We start from the raw sequence: 15,477 nt of genomic DNA on the forward strand, positions 1-15,477 counted from the left end.
GATGGGTTTTGCCAACAATTGACAATGGATTCATGGTCATCATTAGATTCTTAATTCCATATATTTTGTTGAACTCAAATTCCACCATTTGCCAAGGCAGGATTTGAACCCGGGTCCCCAGAATGTTATCCGGGTCTCTGGATTAACAGTCCAGTGATAATACCACTAGGCCATTGCCTACCCTAAGATGTCCAGTATCTCCTCTTCTGTAATATGGACACTTTTCAAGATATCACTATTTATTTCCACAAGTTCTCGAGCTTCTTGTTCTTCTCCACAGAAAATATTGATATGAAATACTCATTTAGTATCTCACCCATGTCCTATGGTTCCAAACATAGACAACCTTGTTGATCTTTAAGGGGCCGTATTCGCTCACCAGTTAAATGTATTTGTGGAATCTGTTTGGATTCTTCTCAACCCTATTTGCCAAAGTTATCTCAGTCCCCCTTTATCCCTCCTGATTTCCCTCTTAAGTATGTTCATATTGCCGTTATACCCCTCTAAGGATTCAGTCGATCCCAGCTGTCTATTCTTGCCATATGCCTCCTTCTTTTTCTTGACTAGAGCCACAATTTCTCTAGTCATCCAGCATTCCCTACACCTGCCCACCTTGCCTTTCGTGCTGACAGCAACATACTGTCTCTGAAATCTTGTTATCTCATTCTTGAAGGCCTTCCACTTTCCAACCATTCCTTTACCTGTGAATAGCTTCTCCCAATCAACTTTTGAAAATTCCTGCCTAATACCATCAAAACTCGCCTCACTCCCATTCAGAATTTTAATTTTTAGATCAGGTCTATCCTTTTCCATAACTATTTTAAAATTAATAGAATTATAATCACTGGCCCCAAAGTGCTCCCCTACTGACACTTCAGTCACATACTCTGCCTTATTTCCCCAAAAAAGTCAAGTTTTGCTCCTTTTCTAGTAGGTCCATCCACATACCGAATCAGACAATTTTCATGTACACACTTAACAAATTCCTCCTCATCCAAGCCCTTAACACTATGACAGTCCCAGTCTATGTCAGCAAAGTTAAAATCCCCTACCATTACAATCCTATTGTTCTTCCAGATATCTGAGATCTCCTTATATATTTGCTTCTCAATTTCCCATTGACTGTTAGAGGGCCTAGAATATACTAGCCGTAAAGGTAATCATCCCTTATTTCTCAGTTCCATCCACATAACTTCACTGGATGTTTTCCCAGGAATATCCTCTCTAAGCACAGCCGTAATATTATCCTTAACCTGTAATGCCACTTCCCCACCTCAGTTTCTTCCCTTCCTCTACTGATGCCACAGTGAAATGGCAGAAGTCAGTCACTAGAAGAGTTCAACATTGATTAGGTGGCATCGGATAATCTGCTGGTACTTAGAACTGTCAAGGCACTTGGACCAGCCAAGGAAACTGAAATTACATGGGCATTAGGTATGATCTTTCAGTCTTTCGTGGAGTTATGGGTGGTGCTGGAGAACTGAAGAATTAAAATCATTACATCTTTTCAACTTTTTGGAACAAGGGTAAGCCCAGAAATTTACAAATCAGTCAATTTAAATTTGGGGTTGGGGACAATTCAAGAAACAATAAATCAGGATACAATTAGAAGTAATGTGGAAAAATGCAGTTAATTAGTGAGATCAGCATGGATTTCCTAAGAGAAAATCATGTTTAACCAACTTGCTGGAGTTCTTTAAAGAGTTAACAGAGAGGGTTGATGGGTCTAATGCTATTAATGTAGCATAGGTGGATTTCTAAAAGATGCTCAATACATGTCATACAAAAGACTTGTGAGAATAAAGGGGACAAAGGCAACTTAGATACAAAATTGACTGAATGATAGGAAACAAACAATAACGGTTAATGGATATTGTTGAGATCGGAGAAAGGTTTGGAATGGAGATCCCATGAAGCAGTACTGGAACCCTGTCTTTTCCAAACTTCTTATTAATGATCTGGATTTTGGGGTGCAGGGGCAGTTGCAAGGTTTGTGGATGATACAAAAGAATTGTTTTCTTTTAAGAGAGCAGTGTAAAAATTCAAAACGACAAGTCGGTCGAGTGGATGGATAGATGACAGTTCAATGCGGAGAAGGCTGAGGTGATGCTTGTGGTAGAAAATACATGGAGGCAATATAAACTAAAGGGTACTACTCCAAAGCATGTACAGAAGCAGATGGACTTTGGTATATATGTGCATTAGTCATTAAAATGTGGCAGGACAGGTGGAAATACCATTTCATAAAGTGTACATTATCCTAGGCTTTATTAATAGTGGCATAGAGTGCAACAGCAAGGAGGCGATGCTAAGCCTGCATAAGACATTAGTTGGACCTCAAATAAAGGTAAAATACTGCAGAAGTTAGAAATCTGAAATAAAAACAGAAAGTGCTGGAGAAACTCACCAGGGCTGGCAGCATCACAATTTGTCCCATGTGCTCTTCCTCTCCCTCTGTCAATAGCATTAAAAAACTATCATTTCCTGGTCCCTTTCAGTGCTGAAGTCAAGTCATACTGGACTCTTAATGTTAACTCAGTTTGTCTTTCCTCAGATGCTGCCAGACCTGACACGTTTCTCCATTACTCTATGCTTTTATTAGTTGTTGAACTTCCGTTGGAGTTTTGTGTACAGTTCAAGGCGCACACTTTAGGAGAGATATGAACACGTTTCAGAGAGTGAAGAAGATGTTTAATAGAATAATTCCAGGGATGAGAAACTTCAGTTCTGAAAACAGATTGGAGTAGTTGGAATTGTTTCATTGGGAAAGGAGAAGACTAGGAGAAAATAAGATTCAATTTTTCCAAATCATCATAGGTATGAACAGAGGAGTCAGGGAGAAACTGTTGCCACTCATAAAAGGATCAAGATCGAAAGGGCACAGACTTAAAGTGCAGAAGAAGTAAATATGATGTGAAAAGAAAACTCTCTTAGTAACTGTTTTAACATTTCCAGTTGGCTTTATCTTGTGATCTAATTGTTCCCTCCTTAATATTTTAGTCATTCTTTTCTTTGTTTTTACATTTTGTCCAAACTTACAACCAGCCGCTTGTCTTTGCATAATTATAAATTTTTAAAAAATACTGCGGATGCTGGAAATCTGAAACAAACACAGAATACTGGAAACATTTAGCAGGTCTGGCAGCATCTCTGGAGACAGAAACAGGGATAAGAAGAGTTCTGAAGTAAAGTCATACCGAACTCAAAACAATAACTCTTTTTCTCTCTCCACAGATGCTACGTTTCTGCAGCATTCTGTCTTTGTTTGCATAATTCTGTGCTTTTTCTTTAAAGTTTATACAACCTTCAACTTTTTTAGTTAACAAGGAATGTTGTGTGCTCCCTTTAGGATTTTTTTCTTTTTCATTGGAATGTATTCTGCTAATTCTGAAATATCCCCACGTATATCTGCCATTGCCTCTCTATATTCACCTATCCCTTTACCAATTTACCAGTTCACTTTAGCTATCTCTGCTTTCAAGGTATCATAATTGTCCTTATTTTGTACTTAATACTGGTCTTGGACCGACTCATCTCTCCCTCAAATTGAAGGCAAAATTCAATCAAATTATGGTTGTTGCTACTGGAGACGTAGTATTCACAACAAGATTGCTAACTAATCCTATCTCATTGCACAATGACCATACTGTTAGCATTACAATTTATAACAAATAATAATCATCTCAACTTTGTCTGATAATCAGTGCCTTAAAATCCTCTACATTTTAATAACAGTAAGGCAATTTTAACTTATTAATTTTAAAGTCAGAAAATTACCATCCAAATATTAACAACAATATGAAAAGAGTGATCGCAACAATTTATACTTGTATTGACATCTTTAATATACCTCTTGTTGAGCAGTTCTATGCTTCTCAGCAGTTACTGCCATTTCCAGTTCTATTTCCTGCTTCTCAGTGCTGAGCTTGCTGATATCCTGGGAATGCTGTGATATTTGGTCTGTCAACTGCATAGCTTCTTCTCTTAGCTTCTGCATGAGTTTTTCTCTGTGGAGCAACTGAGATCAGAACTGAAAGCTTCAGCCATTATTTCAAATCATATTCATCATTTACTTGAATTCCAACACCTAATAAAATTTCATATGTGAATATATTTGTCTGAACAACTCAGAGCTATAGTCATTCATAATACATTATTTACAGCAGATATAGCTGTCATCTCTCAAACAAAATTTTCCACATATCAATATTTCTCATATACAGTCAGATACAAAGCTTTTGTCAATCTCTGAAAGGTTCTTATGACACATGAAAACTACGTTACACTGTCCTGTCACACAAATGTCCAGTTTGATACTTCAATATATAATGTCAGCACATAATGTCTTCTCAATTATTCTTAACTGTGAAGTAAAACAGGGCCAATTATTTCCTCCAAGTCTCAGTTCTGAATGATTAAAAAATTATTTCTGAAAGATCAACTGCAAACAGCACTTCGCTCTCCATTGGCATATTATTGACAGCACTAGGTACAAACACAGATGAATGTATGGAGTACATTAATTCTGTCAGAATAAAAATAAGTTTGAATCAAACTTACATTACTGTGGATAATTAAAGGAAGGTGTCAAAACAGGAACAAATTTTTTGAAGGACCTCAAAAACCAAAACTCATCAACAATGTAGTATCTCAGGCCCAACCATCTTTGGTTGCTTCGTCATTGACCCTCATTGCATCTTTAGGTCGGAAGTGGGGATGTTCACCAATGACTACACAGTGTTCAGCACTATTCATGATTCCACAGGTACTGATGAAGTTCATGTTTAAATGCAGCAAGACCTGAACATCGTCCAGGCTTGATCTTAAAAGTGGCAACTAAATCTGCAGCACGCAATTGCCGAGGTATTACCATGTCCAACAAGACAGAATTTAGACGTTGCCTCTTGACATTCAATGACATCATCATCATTGAATAACCCACTATAAACATTTTGGATGTTACCATTGACCAGAAACTGAACTGCAGCAGCCATATAAATACTGTGGTTACAAGAGCAGGAGAGACTAAGAATTCTTCAGCAAGAAACTCACCTCCTGCCTCCCCAAAGCTTGTCAACGATCTGCAAGACACACATCCAAACATCTTGTATGGAACCAGCCTCAGGTACCCTCCCTGTCCATGATGGTAAAAAACCCCTATGGGTCATGCTTGTCTGCTACTTATTTAACAATTGCTGTCCACTTTCCTGCAAGAAAGTGTAAAGTATGTCAGTGTGTATTATGAAATGTTTCCAGATGACGTGGCTGATATGATCGAATAACTGCCAAAATGTGAGAGCTGTGAGTTCTAGAATGAGGGTAAGATAAAGCATATGAATGTTAGATTGAGTCCTCCTTGTAAGATATTGTGAATTGAGCAGTAGATGAGTCTATTGGATTGTTTGGGATTGTCCCCTAAACATGAGCAGACTCTTAAATTATTGGATATATAGCCATCTCTGCAATTTTCTCCTTCTTCCTCTAAGACCTCCTGTATACTGTATATTAACCTTAGTGCATGTTTTCTTGCCAGTTCAGCTATTGCTCAAAGTAATCGGTACTGCTTCAATTTGACAAAAAACCAAGTAGAAGGAACTGGGTTTATTGTCCGTGGAGAAAAGTAGGCTGAGGTGATAGCTGATAAAGGTAAGACCATAAGACAGCTGCAGAATTAGCCCATTCAGCCCATTGAGTCTGCTCTGCCATTCAGTCATGGTTGATGTTTCTCAACCTCATTCTCCTGCCTTCTCCCGTAACCCTTCATGCCCTTACTAATCAAGATTTGTCTTAAATTCACTCAATCACCTGTTCTCCAAAGCCATCTACAGCAATGAGTTCCACAGATTAACTTCCATCTGGCTGAAGAAATTCCTCCTCATCGCAGTTCTAAAGTATCGTTCCTTCATCACAGGTTGTGCCCTCGGGTCCTAGTCTCTCCTACGAGTGGAAACACCTTCTCCACATCCACTCTATGCAGGTCTCTCAGTATTCTGTAAGTTTCAATGAGATGCACCCCTTCATCCTCCATCAAGTACAGAACTAGAGTTTGTTTTTTGTACACTCACAGGCTGAGGGCATCACTGACTATACCAGCATTTACTGCCCATCCCCAGTTTAGAGTCAACCACATTGCTGTGGTCTGGAGTCACATATAGGCCAGAACAAGTAAGGATGGCCATTTCCTTCCCTAAAGGACATCAGTGAATCAAATGGGCTTTTCCAACTCCTAATTCCAGAATTTTTATTGAATTTAAATTCCACCATCTGCCGTGTCAGGGTTCGAACCCAAGTCCCCAGAACATTATCTGGGTCTCTTGATTAACCATTCAGTGATATTAACATTAGGCCATCACATCCCCTCTTTCCTCCCTTCTATTGAGTTGTTATCCACTCCTCATATGACAAGTCCTTCAATCAGGATCATTCGTGTGAACCTCCTCCAATGCCAACACATCTTTCTTTAGATACAGGGCCCAAAATTGCTCATAACATGCTAAATGTGGTCCAACTACAGCCTCAACAATTCAACTCTGCTCTTGTATTCTAAACCTCTTGAAATGAATGCTAACATTGCACTTGCCTTCTTAACTGCCAACTAAACCTGCATGTTAACCTTAAGAGAATCCTGAACGAGGACTCTAAATACTGATGTGCTTCAGATTTCTGCAGCCTTTTCCCATTTAGAAAATCATCTATGCCTCTATTCTTTCCACCATAGCGTACACTTTCCTACATTGTACTCCACCTGCCACTTCTTTGCCCACTCTCCTAGCCTGTCCAAGTCCTCTTACAGCCTCCCCACTTTTTCAACACTTTCTGCCTTCGACCTTTCTTTGTGTCATCTGCAAACTTAGCCTCAATGTCCTCAGTTCCTTTGTCCAGATCGTTCATGTGTATCATGAATTGTTATGGTGCCAACACGAACTCCTGCAGGCCTCCACTGGTTGCCATCCTGAAAAAGACCCTTCTATCCCTACTCTCTGCCTTCTGCCAGTTAGTGAAATCTCTATCATGCCAGGACCTCGCTCCTAACGCCATGGGTTCTTATCTTATTTAGCAGCCTCCTGTTTAGATGAGGTAGCTAAAGACAACCATTCCCAGACATAGTATTAAAGATTTGGGAAAAGGAAATGTGGGAATGTGAGGAAGAACATTTTTTAGACAATGAGCAGTAATGATCTAGAACTTGCTGGCTACAAGGTTTGTAGAATTGGTGACAATCAACAATTTCAAAAGGAACAGTTGAGGTAAATCAACCTGCAGGGTTGTGGTGATAAAGTGGACGAATGGGACTGACAGGAATGGTCAACTGAGATCCAGCAGTAACTCCAATGATTACATCATTCTATGTTGTAATCACTTTGTGACTAGTTGCTGCTACACTATGCCTCTCCTCTAAGACTTACTTAAACACAGGAAGTGTAACTAGATTGACATGCTATCAAATCTCCTATAGCCATTGAACAGCATATTCAGAACTCATTTAAAAGTGTCAGCAGTGAAACTTTACAATAACAGAGGGATGTGGTAGGGAGGTAGAGTCAGTTCAGTCTAAATGCAGAAAATGTCCACATTTGCAGCTGATGTAATAAGGAAGAGGAAGATGCAATCCAGATCTCTGCGAATCTCTGGAGACAATGATGCAAGAGAAGGAAAATAAGTCATTGCTGGAGATGGCTATAGCCAGGTAGGCAGGAATGGAACCAACCAAGGTAATTCCATTAAGCTGGCAACAGAGAGAAAAAGAAAATGATGTGATATGGTCATATGTGACCAAATGTGATATGTGAGCTTGTCATATCAAAAGATGCAGAGAGGTCAAGCAGGGATGATACACTATGATCACAGCGACAACTTGTATTGAGATACAGTATTTACTGTAATAAACTTCCCAGGAGTGCAAGCAAGCTTCAATTGACACCAAACAAAAGAAGGAAATCTTAGGACAAAGGGAACTAAGTTGGAGTTGCAAAAAAGCCCAGAGGTGAAGGAATGTAGACTTCTTGGCAGGAAGAGGTTACAGGAGCAAGCAGCGGTGAGACTATAGAGGGAACCAGATGCTGAAAATTTTAAAAATCGATGCATCTTTTTATCTGAAGTCAAAGTTATTCTGTGAGTACAAGAGTGATAGCTGAGTGGGACTGCACATGAGTTAGGATGTAGGCAGGAGTATTTTGGATAAATTCAAATTTATGCAGAGAGGAAGATGAGGGATCATCCAGAAGACATATGAACAGTCGACCATCACATAAGCTGTCAATTATGAGGTCACTTCAATGCTGTGATAAGGACAAAATCCTGATTAACAGAGCAAATTGTTGCTTGATACCTCAGAATTCAATTATGGCTCAAATGATTGACATATTCTGAAGCTTTGCATCTTACATTCATCAGAATGAATCCAAGAATGCAAATAAAAGCAATCAGAATAATTTATATAATTAATACTAAAAGGGAAAAACAGTGGTGTAGTATAAGTTGTAAACGTTTGAAATTTGCATGCTGCTATTTGTTCTGATGGGTTAAAGGGAAGTTTTAACAAAATATATCTTTGAGCAGTATTCAAATACCTAATTGTGAAAAGATGGGCATTGATTTATTGGACAACATTTATAGCAAGAACTTAGGAGAATACAGCGAGGTTGGAGACAGAGTGATAGCAGACATAACACAGAATATGAGAGGTTTTGGGGTAAAGGTGATGGCAGCACAAGCATTGATATTAAAGTGAGACACTACTTGAGGAAAGGGAAATATTTACAATGTCAGAGAGCACGCAGATAGGTATGGAAGCTTGATAGGCAGTGAGGCCAAAGGATAAAGTCCTTAAGGATATGATGAGCTTGTTGAGTGCCTGATGGTACAAAGAAGAGGAACTGGACAACAACATGCATTCAGGTCTAAGGGAACATCTGGCAGAAGATTACAATAACAATTTTTTGGCACAAAATATAGTTCAAACAGTGCTTACAAATTATTCTGTGAGTGAATTTGACAGTTGCTTGCCAGGAGAATTAAAGCATAGGGAACAGAGGAGAGGGGGATTAGGCGGTGTAGCTGGCATGGAGAATTATATCAGCAAAGACTTGATGATACAAGTCCTGTCACAGTGCTATGCATTCTATTAAAGCTCATCACAAAATCACCACATTATCCTAACATCATTTAATTTCCTAAATTGTAATCTCAGTTATTGTATCTACACAAAGATTAAGTGGAAAGCTCAAAATGAAGAGTTTGTTTCCTTATACCACAAAACCTTCAAGAGATTTGAAATGCTATAATCTTCTGCAGTCATCTGTGGCTTCAACAGCAGAATCATATTTTGTAATGAATCAAGTAGAGTTCTCAAAATTCAGACTCTCAAGTCTGTGTACCTGTCTACTGTTTTACATCTCCATTAATAAGCAATCAGATTTGTTTGACAAGGTAGAAGGAGCTTCCACGGTTTCAGATAGTTAAATGCTAGTATGTGAAAATAAAACCTTGTAATGTGTCAGTGGAAATGCTCTTGTTTCTGTGACATTGTCATGAATATTAAAATGAGCTGAACTGTCTCTCATGGCATATACTTATGATTAGACATTTTCAGAGGAGCTGCTTTTCTTGGGAAGCCACAGGGGATAGGAGTTTGAGCTACTAGCAGAGGTAGATTATGTACTGTTCCATTTGGTGTTCTTCAGACTACAAATATCACTATAGATATATGACTGGAAAATCTTTTGAGAGTGCACTTTTGCCCAAGGAGGAGGAGACAGCAGACTACATTATGTTTATTGTTTAATCTAAAAAGGACCAAAAGGTGAAAAAATGGCATGTATTCACTATATTCGTAATATCCCAAACATTGTGGGCAATGCTTGTAATATAAGACTGCTGGAATTAACTGTACATTAATCAGCCCACATTGCTTCTGCCCATTAAAGTTATTTGGGATAATTTATTTCAGCATAAAATTAATAAACAGTTGTCAAAGATGTAAATATTAAAAGATGGAGATGAGTACAAAATAGTAATATTCCAGGAATAGTGTCAAACAACACACCATCCTTAAGAAACAGCACCAAAGCATAACTCAAGACTTTTGTTAGTTGGAAGTCCCAAAAAGTTTAAATGTTTCAGAACAAATAAGCCTCCCAGATAAAGCTAATATGTAAGGTAAGTGTGCATAGAGTTGGGAAAAACATATTAGCATGGACAAAGGATTAGACAGAAAAAAGAAGTATGGACAATTGGGATATTATCAAGATTGTAGATTCTAACCATTTAAATGTCACCAGGATCAGTGCAGGACTTCAGCATTTATAATCTATATTCATGACTCAGGTATTTACGTATCTGTTTGCTGATGATACAAAAATGGATGGGAATGTACTCTGAACAGGCCACGAAGGAGCTACAAAGAGATAGACTCATAGATGAGGCCATTCAACTCACTGATGCCCAGTTTGGGTTCCACAGGGGCCACTCAGCTCCTGACCTCATTACAGCCTTGGTTCAAACATGGACAAAAGAGATGAATTCCAGAGGTGAGGGGAGAGTGACAGCCCTTGACATCAAAGCTGCATTCAGCCGAGTGTGGCATTAAGGAGATCCAGCAAAATTGGAATCAGTGGGGTGTCAGGGACAAACTCTCCACTGTTGGAGGCATACCTGGTACAAAGGAAGATGTTGTGTCGTTGGAGATGAGTCATCTCAGCTCCAGGCCATCTTTGCAGGAGTTCCTCAGTGCAGTTTCCTAGGCCTAACCATCCTCAACTGCTTCATCATGACTTTCATTCCATCTCAAGGTCAGAAGTACAGATGTTTACCGATGATTGCAAACTGTTCAGCATCACTCACAACTCATCAGATACTGAACCAGTCCATCTTCAAATGTGACAAGATCTGGACAATATCCATGCTTGGGCTGATAAATGGCAAGTAACATTTGCACCACACAAATGCCAGGCTATGACCATCTCCAATAAGAGACATTCAATGATGCTACCATCACTGAATACCCCTACTATCAACAACCTGGGGCTACCATTGACCAGAAACTCAACTGGACTCACCACATAAACACAGTGGCTACAGCAGTGTGTCAGAGGTTAGGAATACTGTGGCAAATTACTAATCTCCTGACTCCAAAGCCCACCCACCATCTACAAGTCATAAGTCAGGATGTGATGGAATACTCCCCACTTGCCTGGATGGATGCAGCTCCAACAACACTCGAGAAGCTTGACACCCACCAGGACAAAACAGCCTAGTTGATTGACACCATATCAACAAACATCTACACCCTCCACCACTGATGCTCAGTAGCAGCAGTATGTGCTGTCTACAAGATGCACTGCAGAAATTCACCGAAGATCCTAAGACAGCACCTTCCAAACCCATGACCACTTCCATCTAAAGGACAAGGGCAACAGGCACATGGGAACACCACCATCTGCAAGTTCCCTTCAAGCCACTCACAGTGCTGATTTGGAAATATATCATCGTTCCCTCACTGTCACTAGGCCACAATCTTGGAATTTCCTCCTCAAGGGCATTGTAAGCCAACAAATAGCATAAGGCCTGCAGCGGTTCAAGAAAGCAGCTCAACACCAATGACAACTAAGGATGGACAATAAATGCCGGCCAGCCAGTGACACCCACATCCCATGAGTGAATTTAAAAAAAAAACCTACTGTGTCTGCCCTGGTCAACAAAGATTTGACTACACCAATCCCATTTTTCATCTCTTGGCCCATAGCCCTAAGGGCTATGGCGATGCAGGTGAAGATCTAAATAGTGATTAAATATTAATATTTTGAGAGTTTCCGGTTTAACCACTCTTTTACAGAATGGGGTCCAGATTCCACACTCACAGAGGGAAAAAAAAAGAATTCTTAACTCTTAACTTTCTACTGCTTACTTTAAATCTGATTTTTGACACCTTGAATAGAAAAGTGCCTTCCTATCCATCATATCATATTATGCCCCTCATAATCTTAGACACCTCTATCCAGTCTCCACTCAAGCTTAACTTCTCTAAGGAAAAAAAAACCCAACCTATCCAATCTTTCTTCATAGCTCAGGCCCTTCAGTACAGTCAGCATCCTGGTAAATCTCCTCTGTACCCTCTCTAATGCAGTCACATCTTTTGAATCATGTGGTGACAAGGGATTTCTTGCAGTAATCCAGTTGAGACCTCACCAGCATTTTATACAGTTTCAGCTTAGCCTCCTTGCTCTTGTATTCTATGCCTTGGCTAAAAAAGCCAAGCATCCTATATGCCTTTTTAACCTCTTTAACCACCTTCCCTGGTACCTCCAGGGATCTGTGGATATTCATACCAGGGTTCCTCTGCTCTTCAGTACTTTCAGAGGTTCATAGTGTAACTCTTTGCTTTCTTAGCCCTCCCAAGTGCATTACTTCACTTGTTCAGGGTTGAATTTCATTTGACAATATTCTACCCAGCTGACCAATCCATTGATAACCCCTTGCAGTTTACTATCATCCTTTTCACTATTTACTACTCTAAAAATTTGTGTGCTCAGAACTGTCTCCTCCCTTGTTGGGCTCTCTCAGTACTGGCCAACAATTCTTCTGGATGCACTTTACGAATTTTGCTCCAACCTTGCCTTACATATTAAAACTGTCTCAGTTAATTGAGTTAAAATCCCTTATCATTACTGCCTTAATATTCTTAGATTTCCCTGAAATCTGATTACATTTTTGAGATTCTACCTCCTGCTCAGTGTTTGGGGATCTACACTACACACACAACACTCTGTTTGCCCATCTTGTGGTATTTTCCTTGAACTCAGAATGGCTCATTTGATATTCTTTCCAAAATATCATCCCTTGTCATTGCTATAATTGATTCCTTGCAACATTCTCTCCTCTTTTATCCTTTTCTCTATCAAGTCAGAATATCCTGTAACAAGGAATGTTGAGCTGCCAAACTTGCCCATCTTTCAGCCAAGTCACGGTCATAGGAGTATGAAGTAATATCTATGTGTCTCTCTGTGCCCTTAGGTTGTCAGTCTTATTTCTCAGCCACCTTGCATTAAAATATATCCTATTTAATGCTGCTAAGCTCACTTCTTTCTTAGCCTGTTTCCTCTCTCTTCTAAACTCACATACTTATGTTTTAAATTCAAAATCTGCTCATCTCCTCTCCTCTCCAAACTACCTGTCACAATTCCATTCTTTTGGTTTAAATCCATCCCAACCGTGTTAGCAAATTTTCCTGAGGATGTTGGTCCTGTTCAGATGTGACTCTCCCACCTCCACCAGAAATGATCCCAATGTCTAAGGAATCGAACCACACTTCTTGCCATACATTAACCTGCTATACTTCTATTTCACACGCACTTCTGGTGAATCTAAAGATAACTCCCTTTGAAGTCCTGTTCTATTTAACTCTCTAAAGTCTGCTTGCAGCACCTCATTTCTCTTTCTTCAGTATCATTTGCCCAACATGGACTACAACATCTGTCTGCTTTCCCTGTTCAAAGTGCCCTTCAGTCATTCCATGGCATCCTTGACCCGGGCACCTGGGAGACAACATACCATCCTTGCCTCTCAGTATTCTGTAAGTTTCAATTAGATTGCCCCCTCATCCTTCTAAACTCCATTAAGAGCAGACCCAGAGTCATAGAATCCATACAGTGTGGAAGCAAGCCATATGGCTCATCTTTCCTGCAACAACGTTCTGATCATCGCACCCCTACCCACCCCTATCCCTGTGGCCCTGCATTTCCTATGGCTTATCCAACTAGCCTGCACATCCCTAGACACTATTAGCAATTTAGCATCACCAATCCACCTAATCTCTGCATCCTTGGGCTATGGGAGGAAACCAGAGCACTCAGAGGAAACCCATGCAAACATACGGGGAATGTCTGTGTGGAGTTTACAAAGTCACCTGAGGGTGGAATCAAACCCGGGTCCCTGGCACTGTGAGGCAACAATGCTAACCACCAAGCCACTGTGCCATCCTGAGTCCTCGACCACTCTCATATGACAAGCCCTTCATCCCGGGAATCATTCTTGTAAACCTCCTCTGGACACCCTCCAACACCAGTACATCCTTCCTTAGATAAGGCACCCAAATCTGTGCACAATATTGCAAATGCGGTCTGACCACATCCTTATAAAGCCTCAGCAGTACATCACTGCTGTTGTATTCTAGCCCCCTTGAAATGAATGCTAGCATTGCATTTGCCTTTCTAACTGCTAATTGAACCTGTCTGTTAACCTTAAGAAAATCCTGAACTAGGACACCTAAGTCCCTTTGTTCTTCAGATTTCTGAAGCCTTTCTCCATTTATAAGATATTGTGCACCTCTATTCTTCCTACTAACATGCATAACCTCACACTTTCCAACAGTGTATTTCATTTGCACTTGGTTTGACCAAGTCCTTCGGCAGCCGGCCTGCTTTATCAACACTACATGTCCCTCTACATATCTTTGTGTCATCTGTAAACTTAGCAAAAATGCCCTCAGTTTCTTCAACCAGATTGTTGATGTGTAACATGAGTAGTTGTTGACCCAACAGAGACCCCTGCGGAACTCCACTAGTCACCGGCAGTCATCCTGAAACAAACCCTTTTATACTCACTCTCTGCCTTCTGCCTGTCAGCTAATCCTCTGTCCATGCCAGTACCTTGTCCCTAACACCATTTGGCTCTTACCTAATTTAGCAGCCGCCTGTGCAACACTTTTTCAAAAGCCTTCTGGGAATCCAAATTGGTTATGTCCATTGGCTCTCCTTTGTCTAACTTGCTCATTACCTCCTCAAAGAGTTCTAACAGATTTGTCAGGCATTCCCCAACCCCTCCGACCTCCGACAAAGCTGTGCTGAAGTAGGCCCATTTTACAGTGCACCTCATGGGGAGGTGATGGCCTAGTGGTATCATCGCTGGACTGTTTCTCCAGGGACCCATAGAGGTATAGACAGAAAGGTATAGACAGGGTGGATAGCAAGAAGCTTTTTCCCCAGAGTGGGTCACGATTTCAAGGTGAGAGGGGAAAAGTTTAAGGGAGATATGCATGGAAAGTTCTTTACGCAGAGGGTGGTGGGTGCCTGGAACGCGTTGCCAGCGGAGGTGGTAGAGGCAGGCACGATAACATCATTTAAGATGTATCTAGACAGATACATGAATGGGCAGGGAGCAGAGGGATACAGATCCTTGGAAAATAGGTGACAGATTTAGATAGAAGATCTGGATCAGCGCAGGCTTGGAGGGCCGAAGGGCCTGTTCCTGTGCTGTAATTTTCTTTGTTCTTTGTTAGACCGACATAACATTCTGGGGGCCTGGATTCAAATCTTGCCACAGCAGATAGTGGAATTTGAATTCAATAAAATGTGGAATTAAGAACCTAATTATGACCATGAATCCATTGTTGATTGTTGGAAAAAACCCATCTGGTTCACTAATGTCCTTCAGGGAAGGAAACTGCCATCTTTACCTGGTTTGGACTTTTTGTGACTTCAG

The 15,477-nt window shown here is 40.3% G+C and overlaps 1 protein-coding gene across 1 annotated transcript in view; it reads right to left on the reverse strand.

Moving 5' to 3' along the window:
- Positions 1-15,477, reverse strand: part of LOC109938338 (polyamine-modulated factor 1-binding protein 1-like) — a 414,237-nt gene that overhangs the window by 194,205 nt on the left and 204,555 nt on the right. The window contains exon 11 of the mRNA XM_048595662.1: positions 3,851-4,018. Coding sequence (XP_048451619.1) covers positions 3,851-4,018 — 168 coding nt within the window. The remainder of the gene's footprint in view (positions 1-3,850; positions 4,019-15,477) is intronic.

Source organism: Rhincodon typus, chromosome 4 (assembly GCF_021869965.1).
Source record: "Rhincodon typus isolate 14 chromosome 4, sRhiTyp1.1, whole genome shotgun sequence".
NCBI lineage: Eukaryota > Metazoa > Chordata > Chondrichthyes > Orectolobiformes > Rhincodontidae > Rhincodon > Rhincodon typus.